The 17,544-nt window shown below is 44.9% G+C and overlaps 1 protein-coding gene across 2 annotated transcripts in view; it reads left to right on the top strand.

Moving 5' to 3' along the window:
- BANK1 (B cell scaffold protein with ankyrin repeats 1) overlaps positions 1 to 17,544 on the top strand; it is a 418,472-nt gene that overhangs the window by 54,741 nt on the left and 346,187 nt on the right. For both annotated transcript variants that reach the window (XM_083179030.1, XM_083179029.1), the window contains exon 2: positions 16,059 to 16,457. In XM_083179030.1, coding sequence (XP_083035156.1) covers positions 16,059 to 16,457 — 399 coding nt within the window. The remainder of the gene's footprint in view (positions 1 to 16,058; positions 16,458 to 17,544) is intronic.

Genomic DNA, 17,544 nt, shown 5'->3' with positions numbered 1-17,544 from the left:
TATCTCCCTCACACTGGGCGAGATGTACTAAGCCATTAAAAGTGGTAGAATGGAGAGTGATAAACCACCATGGTTTTGCCCATTTTGAAAACAAATTTGTACTGCGATCAGATCTGAATAAGGGCCATGGTCACATACTCTCACCCCCAAAACAGACCACTGACCTGATTTCACTTTGTTCAGAGCTCCCTTGCATGACTCCTGTCTCCTTGAAGAAACTGCTGCTACAATTCCTCTACTGGGCACTGCTGTAGCGGGAACCTCTTTACTCTGCAGTTGGTGATAGAGGGCAGAAACACTAGTGGTGGAAGAAGTGGATGGTGCAAATGCCTAGTTGGCAAGTGTGGCTTAAGTGGCTTGTTGTTAAGGGGGCAGACCAAAATGTGGTAAAGGTAACAAAGACTGAAATGGTGATGGGGCAGGTGTGGCGGTAAGCAGTGGTGCAGATGGGAAGGGGGCAAAGGCACAGTATGAAGGAACATGTGGTGAGAGGTGAGGAAGCACAGGTGGGGAAGGTGGCAGAGACACAGGTGGAGAAGGAGCAAAAATAAAGGTGGGAGAGAAGCACGAGTGGTGGAAGGGGCAGAGATACATGTGGGATAGGGAGGGGGCGCCCCGGTGCTCACCTGTTCCAATGGGCAGGGGGACAGCTGCGTTGCGGCCGACACTTCGCTCCATGGTGGGGTGCGATGTGCCCGGGTGATGCAGCGCTGCTGGCTCCGTTGGTTCACGGGGGGGGGGGGATGTGCGCAGGGTTGCTTCACGGGGGGTGGGGGGCGGCTGATGCTGCATCGCTCCATGGGCGATGCCAGCCAAATCACTCCACGGAGGGGGGGGGGGTATTGGTGAAGCAGCGGCGGCACTTACCTCCATCCTGGGTGGGTCCTGCTCACAATTGCCGCCCTCCAGTGGCCGGCGCCCTAGGCAAATGCCTAAGGCTGCCTAGTGGTGGCGCCGGCCCTGTGTAGAGAGAAGGCAGATGCACAGATGGTAAAAGAGGCAGAGGCACAGATGCAGAGAGGCAAAAACACAGGTGGGGAGAGAAGGCAGAGATACAGATGGAGACAGAAGTACAGGTGGTGAGGGGCTATAGACAGGAGAAGAGAGGGCAGAGGCACACATGATCTGCACCCTGCTACCTCGATGACTATAGACAGTACACACATCATTGTGTACCTCGCAGAGCTTCTGATGGGTCAAGGCAGGGGGCATGGCTTCTGATGGGTCCAGAGGCGGGGCTTATGACAGGTCTGGAGGAGGGCTTATGACAGTCCAGGGCTTCGGGTATGGTCGGGGGGCAAGACTTTGGCTTTGTCTGTGGGTGGGGTTTGGATATGTCATGGGGCAGTGCTTTTGATAAATGTCTTGAGGGCAAGGTTTTGGATGTGAATGGGTCGAGGCTTTGGATGGGGATGGGGTGGGGCTTTGGACTGGTCCTGACGTACTGTAGGTGAGGGTGCAGTGTTAAATGGCTGGCGGAAGGGGTGAATATGCGATATACAGATGTAGCACCCGTCATTCAGGCAGGGGCTGGTGAAACTTTTGCCAGCCCCTGCCAGGGGGCACGCGTGCGTAAGATGCTCTCGTGCCCGTGGCAACTGAGCTCTTTCCGGGTACCCACCACCTCGCCGCCCCTTTCTGCCGCTTTTCCCCATCTCACCGCACCCCACCTAAACCTGTCCATCTCCACTACGAGAGACTGTGATACGCGTGCACGTGAGATGCACGTGCATCCCAGTTTAATGGCATCCCTGTCCGCTGGCGCTCACCATAGGGGGCCTTCTGGAGGGCGCCTGGCAAGGACAAGGGACGCTCTATCTTCAGTTCTTGATGGCTGCGAGGCAGTGGAGCTTTGCTGTATGTGGTGATAGGAGAAAAAAAATTCTGTCAACACTGCAGGACACTGTGGGCTTGTTTCAATGGTGGGCCTGGAGCTTCAACTCCATCAAGCCCATTGTTAATCCATTGTTAAGTTTGCTTAGACTAAAAGTTAAAATCATGGACCCAATTAAATACCAAACATGTAGGGGGTTATTCTGGTTGATTCGCAAGTCTGCAAATTCGCTGCCTTGCGAGTCCACCAAACCCTGCCTTGCGAATGGTAGGCTGATGCCACCCATTCGCAAGGATAACTCGTTTGCAGGGGCATTCGGATGGATATTACACAGTAACATCCACTCGCAGGGCAGGGGGAACCTCCCACATCTTTCAATTGTCACCAACCATCAAAAGATGTGTAAGGTGCACGCATATAAATGTGACTCTCAAGTCACTTACTTATGCATGTACGCTGGGAAGGAAATGGGCGGGCAGCTGCCTGCCCTCCGCAAGTATTCCCAGCGTTCTCATGGAATGCCCATATGCTAATGGGGCCGCACGCTGCCCCACGCCCCTCTCCGTCCCCCGCTGACTGTCCTGGGTGCGCATGCACATGTGCAGTACAAAAACATCGTTCCCTGTACAAATGCAGCCCAGCTGCAAATGGACCAGAATAAGGGCCTTTGTGCCTACAGAAAAATCCCTGCAATGTGAGAGTTTTAAAAAAATACACCTGTAATTAAATATGCCAGTCTTGGCAGTACAGTTAATAGAAAAAATAGTGTATAGTACTTTATATATGTCTATAGGATGCACACGCATCTGTTGATTAAAGTGATATGCAGCATGCCTATATTCTGCATGTGACTGCCGGTGTATCTGCATACGAAGTGGTACGTTACAAAGCTTTCCTGGAAAATACTGTAATGTCAGCAGCAGAACACATGATGTTGGCATGCCGCATATCAATCAGATGAATCCACGTGTATTGTAAATACAGATGCCCAGAGTTAGCAGAGCTGCCTTGGAACTGCCGACTCACTCCGCAAAGCATATAATGGTGCATGGTGAATTGAGGCCGGGGGTTTAGTTATTAAGATGGGAGTTCTATTGAAGACGAATCAAGAAGGTGCTAAATAAATAAGTAGATTCTGATTGGTTACCCATAGAAACATCCCATCTTCAACTCCCATCTTAGTATAAAAAAAAACGGTACTTGTTTCCTAGCAGGGAGCCCACTAAGCAAATAGCTTTTAGATAGTGTGGTGAGCGCAGCGAGCCCCGCGAGGGGACGCGGATAACTTTACATGTATTCCACTTCCCCTCGCGGGGCTTGCTGCGCGTCGCGCTGCGGCGGCTCGCCACACTATCTAAAGTCAAATCCACACCAACGTGGATAGTGGGGGTATGAAAAGGTCGGAGGACGCGTTCCACCGCCCCTCGCTGTGCTCGCCACGCTACGGGGTGGCTTGATTACTAGGGTTGAGGCTAAACAATGGCGTAGGTGCAGGTACGATTGTAAGCACCCATCACATCACATAGCATCACATCTCATTGTAAGCACCCATCACATCTCATTATAAGCACTCATCACATCTCATGGCATGGGTGCTTGTACAATCCAATATCTCATCGCACACATCGCATTGTAAAAACGTAACATGCGATGCGATGAGATGCGATTTCACTACGTTTGCATACATAAGAAATCTGGGCGCCCTGCTAGGAAACAAGTACCATAAAGACAGATGTTTAAGGACACGTCTGTAGCAAATCTTTTAGCACATGCTGGATGGGTGGTATAGATAACTGGGCGCTCCCTTTTGTTATGGACAGTTGGGCGTATTGGTATAAGGTATATGAAAATGGTGTCTACTTCCCTGATTTTGTTCTATATTTCACGTCCTCTATTTCACGTTTCTCTTCGGATTTGTGTCACTCTCCAGACGTTTGACTATGAAAATAAAGAAGAATATGGCAATTGAAATATAGAACAAAATCAGGGAAGTAGACACCATTTTCATATACCTTATACCAATACGCCCAACAGTCCATAACAAAAGGGAGCGCCCAGTTATCTATACCACCCATCCTATCTAGCATTTCTGTTTTTGGGGGTATATTTTGGGAAACCCCTTAAGGTATAGATCAGGCAGATCCCCAGTAGAGGTGCCACGTTACTCTACTCAAACTACGAAAAGACATATCAAGTGACTGTAATTGTCTGTAAAGAAATCACTGCATTGGGGGCCTTATTCTGGTTCATGCACGAATTTGCCCCGAGAACCGGTGTTTTGCGTATGCCCAGTAGCATTTCTGCGCATGTACATACGCTGAGAGCGAGCAAACTCAGTACTTAATCTGTTCACCGAGAGCACGCTCCCTGCCTTCCGAGGGGGGGTGGGTGGTGGTGGAGAGCGGCGTGGGGTGCTGGCCAGGGGCATTAGCATATGCATATGCCCAGCGTTTCATAGGCATTCCCAAGAAAATGCTGGGCGTACATAACCAGATGTCACCTGCCCGCCCATATCACTGCATTTCTTCGCTCATATGTACGAGTGGTCTGGACCACTTGTACATATGCTTGTGCCTTTCCCATCATTTGATGGCCGTGACCATAGAAAGATGGGGGAGGTTCCCACTGGCATGCGAATGGATATTTATGTAAAACATCCATTTGCGTTCTGCACGAACAAACCCGGCGTACGAATGGGGGCGAGTGTACCACCATTCGCCGGGTGGGGTCTGGATGACTCGCAAGAGTGCGAATTTATGCCCGTGTGAGTGAACCAGAATAAGGCCCTAGGTGTACAGTTAAATTAGCTAAAAATAGCATTAATAGTATCATGCTCTGCACCAGCCCCCAGATAAGTGGAGTAGAGTGGTTCAAATGCACTGAAACAACAACATGCTCACGGTGTTCACCTGCATTATTTACACTCCCATGATCCACCCATGATATGCCTGTGATCACAGATTTTTATCGTTATTACCTCACACATTTCCAGCTCCATGACATGTGTGATATGCACAGCAAAGCCCAAACCTACTTGCAGGGGTCGGGTCCCAAGATAAATCACTGAATTTAGGCCCCCATACACTGGTCCGATTTGACCTGTTTTCATCCGATTTAATAAGATCAGGCCGATGAATTAGATGAAAATAGGCCAAATTGGATCTGTTTGACTGAGCCTAAAGATCATATGTGCAGCACATAGACATAACCTGCATTGAGAAGGTCTTACCATCCCTTACTATGGCACATTGTGGACACTCCCACAGAGGAGCTTCCAAATGTCCTCTCGCAAAGGCAACAACATGTTCTTACTGTATACTTGCAGACTTGTGTGTGCTGCTGTCTTTTAAAGGGTATGGATCATTAGATAAACATGAACTAGATCGACAAGCTTTAGGTCGACACCACTATGTCGACAGGGTCATTAGGATGACACAAGTATGGAAAGTTGACAGTCAAAAAGTCAAAAGGTCAACATGGGATTTGTCACATTGTTGCTCCGAATGTTGACACAGTTGACATGAACACTGAAACATAGCACAGTGTCCCCTTGCATGGCTCTTTATGCTCTCCATGCTAAGGGCATGGTGCTGAGCGTTTATTCTCCCACCACTCCCTAGTGGATGTTGAGGCATGAAATACCGCCTGTCGGCACATGTCGGCTTAAAAAAATTTTGACTGTCGACCTTTCCCATGTCGACCTAATGTTTGTGTCGATCTAATGACCCTGACGACATAACCCATGTCGGCCTTCAGTCATGTCGACCTGCCTGCATGTCCACCTTCAGTCATGTCAACCATCACGCATGTCGACCTAGTGGTGTCAACCTAATGCTTGTCGACCTAATGCTTGTAGACCTAGTGACCGTATCCCCTTTTAAAGTTGAAGCAAAGCGTGAAAACTGGTATACCAAAAAAAAAAAAAAAGCATCAGTATTCTCTCATGGGTAAAAAAGCTAAAACTATAAACAGAAGTGAAAATGCTTCATAAATAAGTTACTCAGCTAGTAAGGTCTCAATGGGAAGCCTTTAAACTGACCAGGCTATTTCTAACATCACTGGAAATACATTTAACTGAAAAACCCTTGGCATGATATGTACTGGAAAGGTTATTGCTTATTACAAAAAAATAGCTTTTAGTTCCAGTAATATTTACTTTTATGTAACCGCACAGCTGAAGAAAGAGAAATCAGCCTGACACCTTTTCCAACACTTGCTGCTCACTTTGTCATTGCTGAAAGCACTGTCAGAGTCGCTGTGACTACGTTTTGTTTTTGTTTTTTTATTTTTAAAAACGTGTCTTTTGTAAGCAGACTGCACAGTAAATAAAGTAAATAAAAACATTTTATGTACGTTCTGTTAACAAAAGACATAATGGGATCAGTTTATTTAGGGGTGACTAAGTGGCGCGCGCATGTGAAATTGGGCCGCTATACAGTATGCCGCATACAGTACTGCCAGGCTAGGTTTTTTCCTCACAGCCCCATAGGGGAGGGGCAAGTTCAGCTGCTGTTACTGGTGTTTCTATGCACAGGTGGATTTTGACCGGTTTGGGGCCGTTGTCCCTCTAACAATCTATAGGACTATATTTAATGCCACTGAAATGCATCTGGTGCATCTTTAGATCAGTCACATCGTGAAAGCTTTCCATGTGATCATGGCCTCCTATGTAAGTGACTGTGCTCTCTCATTGACATGCCCACAACATTCCTACGCACTCCCATAAGATGCAACTTTTCCCTGCATCTATTTAGCCACCTCACTGTTACCTCCCAGGAATACATTTCTGCTGCTGTGTGTCCACATATATATATATATATATATATATATATATATATATATATAGATATATATATATATATATATATATGTATATAGGTATCTTTGTATGAACTGAAAAGCATGCACTGTGCAACTCAACAGGGCCTAATTAACCAATAGGCTGATTAGGCCACAGCCTGGAATGCAGGGTCCTGAGGGGGCGTAGCACTTGCACAATAGATTCTGCAGGGATAGGACCTCTTTCTGGTGCCGCTAGAGTTGGGGTCGAGTAATGTGTCGTAAGATCACTATGGGAAAGTGGGAGCAGTGGTGCCTGTTGGGATTTCTGGCATCACCAAGGCAGAGACGCTGGGAAGAGGAGATCCTGTAAGAGCTGTGGCTGCCTCCGCTGCCAAGGCTGTGATTGATGACACGGACACTGTTACCAGCACTGCTAGGGCAGTAAGTGTAAATAAGAAGGCCGAAAAAAACTGAGGCCCGAGGCTGTTATAGTTTTTAGGTTAATATGAGCAAACAAATTGGTGGTGGGGAAGTGGGGGGCAATTCTGTATTTGCCTAGGGCGGCTTGAACCCTTAGGGCGGGATGTATCAACATACACCTCCGCCCTTCGCACGGCAGGCGCCGCGATGCTACCGCATATGTACTAACATATGCGGCCAGCATCGGGCTGCGGTAACGGAGACCCCCGCGATACCTGTGATGTTGGCTGCGGGGGTCTCCGTCACCTCCCGGCGGCTGCCAGCGTCCCCCTGTGTCTCCTCCTCCCCCCTGAAGCCGGATGTCCTGCCGGCTGTGACACCAGGGGGAGGAGATGATCACAGGAGGACGGGAGGGGGTGGGCGCGCGGACGTCGGACGGCGGGCGGCGAAAGAAGCCCATAGGCTTCTATAGGGTATCGCCACCCAGAGGGTGGCGATACCCTGCCTAGCGAAAACGCTGCGGACGGGTATTGATACATAGGAAAATGCGGTAAAACGGGTGTTTTACCGCATTTTCCCGTTAGTACATCCCGCCCTTAATCAGCTTCTGCAACTCATGCACAGATGAAAAAACATCGCGTGAATATTGTACTGACACAGGATCAGTCCATATGCTATTTTACAAAAGGATTTTCCAACTTTAGATACATTGGCGTATCTATAATGGATGCAATGGTTCCACACCACTGCAGCCAAAGCAGAAGTCATAGGAAAAATGGCACAATGAAAAAAGTATTCTGCTGTAAACCTCGCTCTGAGCATCTGATGCTCCCACCATTCTTTTAACCCTAAACAGACTAAGAAACCCAACCCTTAAAGCCTCCCCCCTTCCTTTTCCCTTTACCTGGAAATAACCTTAAAGGTCACATTTATTTAATCAGATTATAATCCTACTCTCTTAGGGGGCAAAGATAGCACTGCGGTCCACCAGCCCTCCAACGTAACTGAATCAAGCCGCCAGGGGTGGGGGGGACCCCTTCCCGCAACTGAAACCTGTAACCGCCCGGGGTCCTCCAATTGCGCCCTCCGACGCCAGGCCTTGGATCTTGCACCCCTCTTCTAGGGTGCCTCCGTTTCCTGGCGCCAAACTTTGGCTGGCCCGCAGTACTTCTGCCTCTGTTAAGACAATCTCTGCTGTAACTAGATGCTGTTTGGATATTGCTCCTTCTTCGTCCAAGGGTGGGTGGGACAATCCTTATGGTGTGCACTCTTTGCTCTCTCTAATCCTCCCCCTATACCTGTCCTGTCCTTAAATATGGGTCTACTCCCATGGGGAGGCACCTATTGACTTATTCTATCTTTCCTTCCCCCCTTTTATCTCCCCTATCCGTTCACTGTTATCTCCCTGCCCCCCTCCGAATACCAGCAAGACAATGGGAGCACTTCATGGCCTTGGGAGCCCAGACTAATAGTTTATGGTCTCTCTCGGCTAGTCGCTGCTCGCTCCTATTACAGAGGAAGGGGATTGCACAGAGTCTGCACACAGTCCCTTCATCTGTTAGTCTGGTTCCCGGTTTATATTGTTTACATTTATGGGTTTGTACAGGCAAGCTTACAACTTTTAATGTACACACTGCTTTATCAATCTGGGATGCTTTCTATAAATAGGGGGTGTGCAGCTCCGTTTCCCATATAATGTTTTTCTGCTGTTCGGACATGTCATCATATCATTAGCACAATTGTTTACTAGAATTGCCCCTGAGTACAAACTGTTTGCTCTTTAAATACAACAGAAACTAATGCAAAAAGCACAAAAGAACTTATTCAGATCTGATCGAAGTACAGATTTGTTCTCAAAATAGGCAAAAGCACGTGCACTGCCGGTGGGGCAGATGTAACGTGCAGAGAGAGTTAGATTTGGGTGAGTTATTTTGTTTCTGTGCAGGGTAAATACTGGCTGCATTATTTTTACACTGCAATTTAGATTTCAGTTTCAACACACCCCACCAGGGCCGCCAAAAGAAATCCTGGGCCCTGGTACAACAACTTCCTAGGGCCCCCACGGACAGAGCTCCCCGCACACTCTGTTGACCCTTGTTACGCCACTGGTGGATACAGGGACAAAAATTTACACCTTAATGCCTATTACACATGTCACACACCCTTTACATATACCACCTGTCATAATGCTCATTACACGTTATGCCAAACCGTAGTGGCAGTACACATTATACCATGCACTGTAATACCTATTACATATATTACCACATGCCATAATGCCCATTACACATTATTCCACACACCGTAATGCTCATTGCATATTATGCCACACACTGTAATGTCTATTACATATAATACCACACATATTATGCCACATACTGTAAGTTCCACTTACCTAAATGCTCATTGCTATGGGCTTCATGCTTGATGCCAGGAGTTATCATTCTCTACCAGGGGTTAACATGCTCTTGGCCATGGGATTAACATGCTCTGCCAGGTGTTACATGCTCTGCCCCGAGTTACATGCTCTATCATGGGTTAACATGCTCTGCCAGGGATTAACATGCTCTTTGCCATGGGATTAACATGCTCTGCCATGGGTTACATGCTCTGCCAGGGGTTAACATACTCTTTCCCATGGGATTAACCTGCTCTGCCATGGGTTACATGCTCTGCCAGGGGTTAACATGCTCTGCCAGGAGTAAACTCCTAAATCACGTGGCGGGCTCTCGGCAGGCCCTGGAGTCGGAGAGCGGAAAGACCACCGTGATGCTGCTGCCCCCATGCCAGCCCACATCCGCCCACATCTGCACTCCCAATGCTACCACTGAAAAGTTGACTACGATGCACTCAGACCCAGCACACTCGTCACCAAATTTTAAAAAAAATTGTGTGTCCAGACCTGACAGGCCTGGACCCGGGTAAATTGTACCTGCTCCCCCTCCCTCTCGACACCCCTGTACCCCACCCAAATGTAACTCTCTCTGCACATGTTACATCTGCCCCACCTGCAGTACACATGGTTTTGCCTATCTTGCAACAAATTTGTACTGCAATCAGATCTGAATAAGGGCCATTTTGTACAGTATTGAAGACAACAAAAATAAACAACTCTTACTAAACATGTTGCTGAAAAGCACAGAATTAAGGGGGTGATTCAGTATGACTAGGAAGGGGCCAAATTTGGCTCCGGACCAATGGTGGGGGGGGCATGCCCATATGTCCAGACCCCATGTGTGAACGCCTTTAGCGAGTATCACATGGGTAGGGGAAGGAGGGCAGACAAGGGGGCAGCTGGAGGGGTACGTCCAGCGTTTTCTGGGCTTCCCAAGCGACCATTGATTGATTTCTCTCCCTTTCTGCCGTATGCGAGGGGTTTACATCCCCTCGCATGGTAACGAGGGGATTTGGTGGAGGGGAAGGGGGGCGTTTGGCCGGGTGGCATTTAGTGAGCCCATAGATGCCACCCGCCACCCATTCATTTTTGACAATACAGACCACTTGTTTTTATTATTATTATTATTATTATCATCATTGTTTATTTATATGGAGCCATAAGGGTTCCGCAGCGCCTGACAATACGCAGATGAGCAAAAAAAAAGCCAACACAAGTAAATAGTGATTTACAGTACAAATGCAAATTAGGATAAGTACATGGTAAATAAAAAACAAAGATATATTCTTAGACAAGCACATGAGGAGAGAGGGCCCTGCTCATTACAGCTTACATTCTATCATCAGAAAGCTTTGCTTACCATTGCTGTAAGATCTGTTACCACATGGCATTTGTGTTATATTGTCTACTGAGAGGCCTTAACATCAATGATTGTCCTTGCATGTGACACAGCTCAGTTAATGTACATTCATTGGATATATTTTTTGTCACAGAGTACAACTGTGTTGCATCAAAGGTCACTGAAAATGAAAAATCATTGAGGAAAAACACAGAAAACAATCAAAAAGTCAAAGCAAATAATTTAGCAAATTAAAGTTGTCTTTAGCTGGAAAATGCCTTAAAGTCATATTAAGGGGCGCATTTATCATTAATGTGCGATGCCGGCGTGGTGACATCGCCGGGCATCGCATTGCGGTTGCTTTTAATACCGCTGGGATGTATCATTATGGGGCGCAGGAACAGGGCTCCAAAAGGAGCCCATCCCTGCAAAGCCCTGACCCGGAAGCCGGGGGGGTCTGCGCATGCACGGTTATGCGCTGACCCCTGCCGACCCCTTTGACGCACTGCCCCGCTCGGCAGTGCGATGTGTAGCCATAGGCTACAATGGGCTATCTCCATATCAGAATGGCGATAGCCCAGAGGTGCGATGCCGGGCTGCCCTATGTTGATACATCGGGCAGCTTCGCATCCCCCATAGAAACCTATGGGGAATGCGGCCGGCGGCGCTGCAGGGGGGGATCGCAGCAGGGATCGGAGAAAACTGGTGTTTTCGGGGATTTAGCTGCAAATATGGTTTGATAAATGGGCCCCTAATTAGCTAAAGTTCTTTAGTAGTTAATTCAGCTGCTTAACATCTACTTACTTTATATTTCACATAGAACCAGTATGAATGAGGAACAAATGAGTCATTGACTTAAATGTAATATGTGATTTGCAGCACTGCTTTCTTTGTTTCACATTAAAGTTCAAAACTGTAACTTAAGTAATTGAGAGTCGAACATTAATTATGAATGCATTTTTTTAGAAGTGTATAAATGATAGATTTATTGTGTTACTCAGACTGTGTAGGTGCAATTAAATTTTAGTTTGAGAGTAATCTGTCTTATGCTCCTTTACTATGGTTTAATTATTAACTTTCTTTGAAGCAAGCTCATAATTAAAGCACATTTGACAAAAGATAAATAAAACAATGTTTAGGTACGCTGGCTGAATTATTATTTGTTGTTTTTGAAGGCCACCAAAGCTCAAATGAAGTTGAACTAATCTGAAATTACATGTTTGAACAAATGGAAATATATATTTAAAATTCTAAATACCCTGACAAAAAAACAAGAACAACACCTACAATTGCCTAAAATCCAATTCTATAAACTTAAGGTTGACGTTCATAAAAAACAGCTTGGATTAAATATTTAGTCCTTTCAGGTATATGAAACCTTATTTTTACGGTATATGTGATAATTGCTAATAAATATTGCACATTTAATACATACATAAAAATATAATAAAGATCATTGATTTAGAATATTCTATATATATTTCCGATTGAAGTAATACATCTGCCCTTAAGGAGCATATCCAATTAGCTGCAAGATTTTTCTGGCTGAAGTTAATGCACCTGTTTTGCTAAATATTTGATTAATGCGACTACAGTATGCACAAACTTGCGGCGATATTTAATGTAAATAGCCTCATTTTATTGTGTTGAAAATGGGGAAATCAGTCTGTAATATAAATAAAACTACACATTTGAGCTCTATATTACTGTTGTTTTTGCTAATTACTCTGTATGTGTGCACTAAATATATTTATTTGTGTGTGTTTGTGTGTGTGTGTGTGTGTGTGTGTGTTTATGTGTCTGTGTTTGTGTAGCTATTAGTACACCAGTCAAGCACAAGATATAAACAAGTAGACATTGCTAAGGACTCATGAGCAATAACATGGTGAGAGGGGGAGGAGGTACTAAATACACAGGCCCAGGTCTGACAGAGGGGCCAAATGGAGCCAACATTACCTGGCAGCAGCTCTTCTCAACCCAGCACATGCTGCTGTGTGGTGGGCTGCAGTGTAGCCAGGGAGGTGCTATGTTTTCCGTATTTTATTTTAACGTTGCATGGTCAGGCCTCCCATGATTAGGCCACGCCCCCTGAAAAGAACCTGGGCTCTGCCAGGCTATCTACTGCCCTGCTCGTCAGATATAATATTATAGCAGCTCAACAAGTTCCTGACAGATATCCCAGTAAAAAATTCATTCATCATTCGCTTTGAAATTCATTTTTCCTTGAGATATATATATATATATATATATATATATATATATATATATATATATATATATATATAAACAATGAAGGAGAGCGTCACTCCGGGGCTTGTAAATAACAAGAATTTTAATGCAGCGTTATGTCAACGCGTTTCGGGTATAACCCGTCGTCAGGACATGTCCTGATGACGGGTTATACCCGAAACGCGTTGACATAACGCTGCATTAAAATTCTTGTTATTTACAAGCCTCGGAGTGACGCTCTCCTTCATTGTTTGTATTTGAGAGTCCCACGGCTCTCAGTGCGGGCACCCGGGCAGGTCAACATCGTCACCTTTCCTGTTGGCACAGGAGTGCCGGGCTACAAAACTGCTATATATATATATATATATATATATATATATATATATATATATATATATATATATATATATATATATATATATATTAGGATAAATGGCCTCAATTTGGTCGAATGGGGAGGAAGCTACTTATACAATGCTATCACCTCCTCTGTCTCAGGCAGTTCAGGAGAGCTGTTAGAGCTATAACCTGAAGTATTAGATGGAACAGTGGGGTAGATGTATGAAGCAGTAATATGGGAGAAGAAGTGATAAGGTGCCTGGTACTTTATCACCGGCCAATCAGCTCCTGACTGTTCCTTTTTAAACCCAGCCTGTAACTTAACAGCCAGTAGCTGATTGGCAGGTGATAAAGTACCAGGCACGTTATCACTTCTCCTCCTTTATCACTGCTTCATACATCTACCCCAGCATCACAAAATCCATTTTCTTTTCCCAGTTAACAGGATAAAAAATCATACCTTTTGGCAGGTACAGTACTGTTTTTTTTATGGCCTGTACCTTTTTTGGGGGTCTCCAACTGCCCATTATAAGTATAGGAAAGGGGCGTGGCCACACCCCCTTACCCGTAACCACACCCCCTTTCCAAAATTGTAATGGTTTTTGCTCTTCAGATATTGGAGGGTATGGACAATGGTCTCCCAAGAATAGACAACGGAATTGTGAGTAAACATCTAAAACAGTGGTAGCCAACTCCAGTCCTTGAGAGCTACCAACAGTTCACGTTTTCTAGATCACCTAGCTGGGGCACAGGTGCACTCATTACTCACTGGCACATTATAAATGATCCACAGGTGGAGCTAATTACTTCACTTGTGATTCTGTGAGGAGATCTGGAAAACATTAACGGTTGGTAGCTCTCGAGGACTGCTGTCTACCCCTGATCTAGAAGAAGGGGGGCTGAACACTTAACTGTAACCTGTTGCTTACAAAAACTAACTTTGAAAACATTTAAGAACATCCAACTTATATATATGAATTACTCAAAATTGCTTTGAAGTGCAATTTCTTGAGTTTAACCATTTTTTAATAGAAAGTAAACACCAGGCCCCATGATATATTTTACTGGCGATATTACAAAGTTAAGCGCTACAGGATATTTTCAAAATACTGAAAAGTTTGGTAACTGCTTTAGATTTTATTGACACAGACTGGCAGAACTGCAGCATTTGTTTCACTTTAATAAAGAACTGTAGCTTGTGTGATGTTTGGAGATATCCTGAAAGCATTTTGCAACTGACAGGACATATTATTCTTTTATGTTTAAATACGCAATTTCTCCAGTGTATTTTTACAGCAATACCTTGCAATAAGAAGTCTAAGCAGAAAGTTTAAAGCCTTGTATTTTGTGCATCTTTGGGAATAAAAGTTAGAAAGAAAAGTTTTACACGAAAAATTCCATAAAACATATTTATTTTGTTTTTTTTTAACCAGCATTATATAATGCAGTCAACAATCACCACATTGTGTCATATCTTCTGTTGCCTGAAGACATTATGTTTGTTTATAGTTTATAATAAACCTTTATTTAGCTGGGTTTGTCATCTAAGAGGAAATAGTGACACCATAACAGGAAATATTAGTCAACATGTTACAGTCTTGATTATATTTACAGAATTACAAATAAGTATTTATATCCAATAATCATAAGAGACATAATGTTTTATTTTTTTAATGCACATACTGTACACCTTGCATATCCAAGACCCTGCATTATACCCCGTTCTCATTGGCAAGCAAATTCAGGGGTCAAGCATGTCCCCCCGGTAATTTGCCTTTCAACACAGGCTTTTGTTTTCAGTATGAACAGGTCAACCCGGGTTGAAATTCCTGGGTCTCCAACCCTGCTTCTTACCCAAGTTGGAGACTACAGATGGAGCGGGTCTCTTCTTTGCAGGGGATGGCGATGCCAGACGCCATCCCCTGCCACCCGACATCTGTATCTGCGAAAGGGGACACGCGCGCGTCACCTTTCGCACGGTTTCCCCGGGTCCCCGCCGGCTTGCTTCACGAGTGAATTTACCTAGCAGTGAGACTGGGGGTCCAGCGCTGCAGTCCCCGGCATTTAAATGCTGGGTAAAAGCCGTGTTGTTAACACTGGCAGTGTGAACACGGTATTAGTTATACAACATTGATATCAGTTATACCCCGTTTCTGCGTAAAACCTGGGTCCGACCCTGGGAATTGAACATGGGGCCTGATTCTGGTTGGTTTGCAAATGCAAACTGCTTCTTTAATGGACAAAACCATGTGCTGTGCAGGTGGGGCGGATGTAAGATGTTCAGAGAGAGTTACATTTGGGTGAGTTATTTTGTATCTGTGCAGAGTAAATACTGGCTGCTTTATTTTTACACTGCAATATAGATATCAGTTTGAACACACCCCACCCAAATCTAACTCTCTGCACATGTTACATCTTCCCCACCTGCACTGCACATGGTTTTATCCATTAAAGAATGAGTTTGCTTTTGCACTCTGTTTACCTGGGTGGCCCACGTGAGCAGTATGTCTAGCAAAGGTCCCCATGGGGACAACATTGTTTTTTTTAAACCCCTAAAGGACATATATCTTTAGTTTAAATTTATATTATTTATATATATATAATTATAATTTAGTTTTAAATGATATATTCCTTCATATAACACAGAAAATGTAATAATATGTTATATTTAATATATAAAAAAATCATACTTTACATAACTTTAGTGTTTGCCATTTCAGAAACGGAAAAAAACCTCCTAGTGATTTATGAGACGAGCGGTGAAGAATGGGCCACATATATGGCCAAATTACTGAGCTCAAATTTAAACATTGATGGAATAGATCTTTATAATGTGGATTGTAAATCAGAGGAAACGCTGAAGAAGCTCGCCCAAATGAAGTATCAATGTAAGCTGCTTGTGCTGACAAGTTATCTGCTACGGATCTTTTATGAAAACCAAAGCAAGCATTTCTTTCAGCTTCTAACCCCATCACAGAGAGTGGTCCTTCTCCTCTGTGGCATTGAGTCCCCTGAGGGGCTTTATGAACTTTTTCCTTTGGAAAGAGACTTTCAAGTTATTCTGCCTGATCAAGATCCCCAGGACTATATCTCAGTGGTGTCTGCCGTTATTTGCGAAGGTACTGTACGCTGTTTTTTTCTTCATCTTTCTTTTTTTTTTACAATTGTGAAATGTGTTCATTAGCTTATACAAAATAATTTTATGCTGTTGTCATGCACAAAGTAGAGTGCTCCTACAGATATGTACTATGAATGCTGTCAACTGTGTTCACACAGCAAGAGTATCAGAAATGTAGTATTTAATATGGGTACAATTGGGTTATCCCTATTTTTATTAGTGTGCTTGCTGCAATCTAAATGCAATACTTTATACTATTTGCAATCAGTGTGCCTGAATCAGACCAAGTTGTAGTTAGGCGAGGAATTGCTAAGCTACAACTCCCAGCGCTAAGTTGCAGGGTGGCTGCAAAAGCACAGCGCAAGACCGCCTGCTCGCCCGCAGAATCCCTAAAGTGTAAACCCTTCACTCACACATGGCTGTCCTCTGGCTGCGCAGCAGTCCCTGGCAACGCGTTTCAAGCATCTAGTGCTCTTCTGCGCCCAGGAAGAAGAGCACTAGATGCTCGAAACGCATTGGGTGTGACTTCTTTATTCAAGTGGACTTGCCCAGTGTTAAGCTATTTGGAGCCAGGGAGGGTGCGGACTGCATCACTGCCACCTACTACCTTTGCTGGCTCCAAATACCCTTAGGGGTAAGAATTATTTTTTATCTATGTTTTAAAATATTCATTTGTTCAATAAATTCCATGACACATTTATTATTGGCGCCTTTCACAATTTGTAACATCCATACATCCATTCCATACATGGAGAGGGGCCGGCGGTGGGCAGGGGATTTCAAATTGATAGGGCGGCCGCTGATTGGCTGAGAGAGCTCTTTCAGTCAATCAGCAGATGCCATTTTCATTTGAAATCCCCTGCCCACTACCGACCTCTCCCCAGTAGCAGGGGTGACTGCGGTGCGGCGGCAGGGTATGGGGGTGCAGTGGCGGGGTGTTGGAGTGCAGCGGATGGGCGGACCCTGAACACCCCTGATCAGGGCGACATTGAATGATTGAGTAGACCCTCTGATCGTTTACTCAATCATTCTGTCTATGGTCATGATCAAGGGTGTTGTGGCTTTCAAAGTAAATTGGATAGATATTG

Source organism: Crinia signifera, chromosome 1 (assembly GCF_055691185.1).
Source record: "Crinia signifera chromosome 1, ASM5569118v1, whole genome shotgun sequence".
Classification (NCBI taxonomy): domain Eukaryota; kingdom Metazoa; phylum Chordata; class Amphibia; order Anura; family Myobatrachidae; genus Crinia; species Crinia signifera.
The sequence above is the reverse complement of the archived record's forward strand: the minus strand, read 5'-3'. Positions and strand labels throughout refer to the sequence as shown.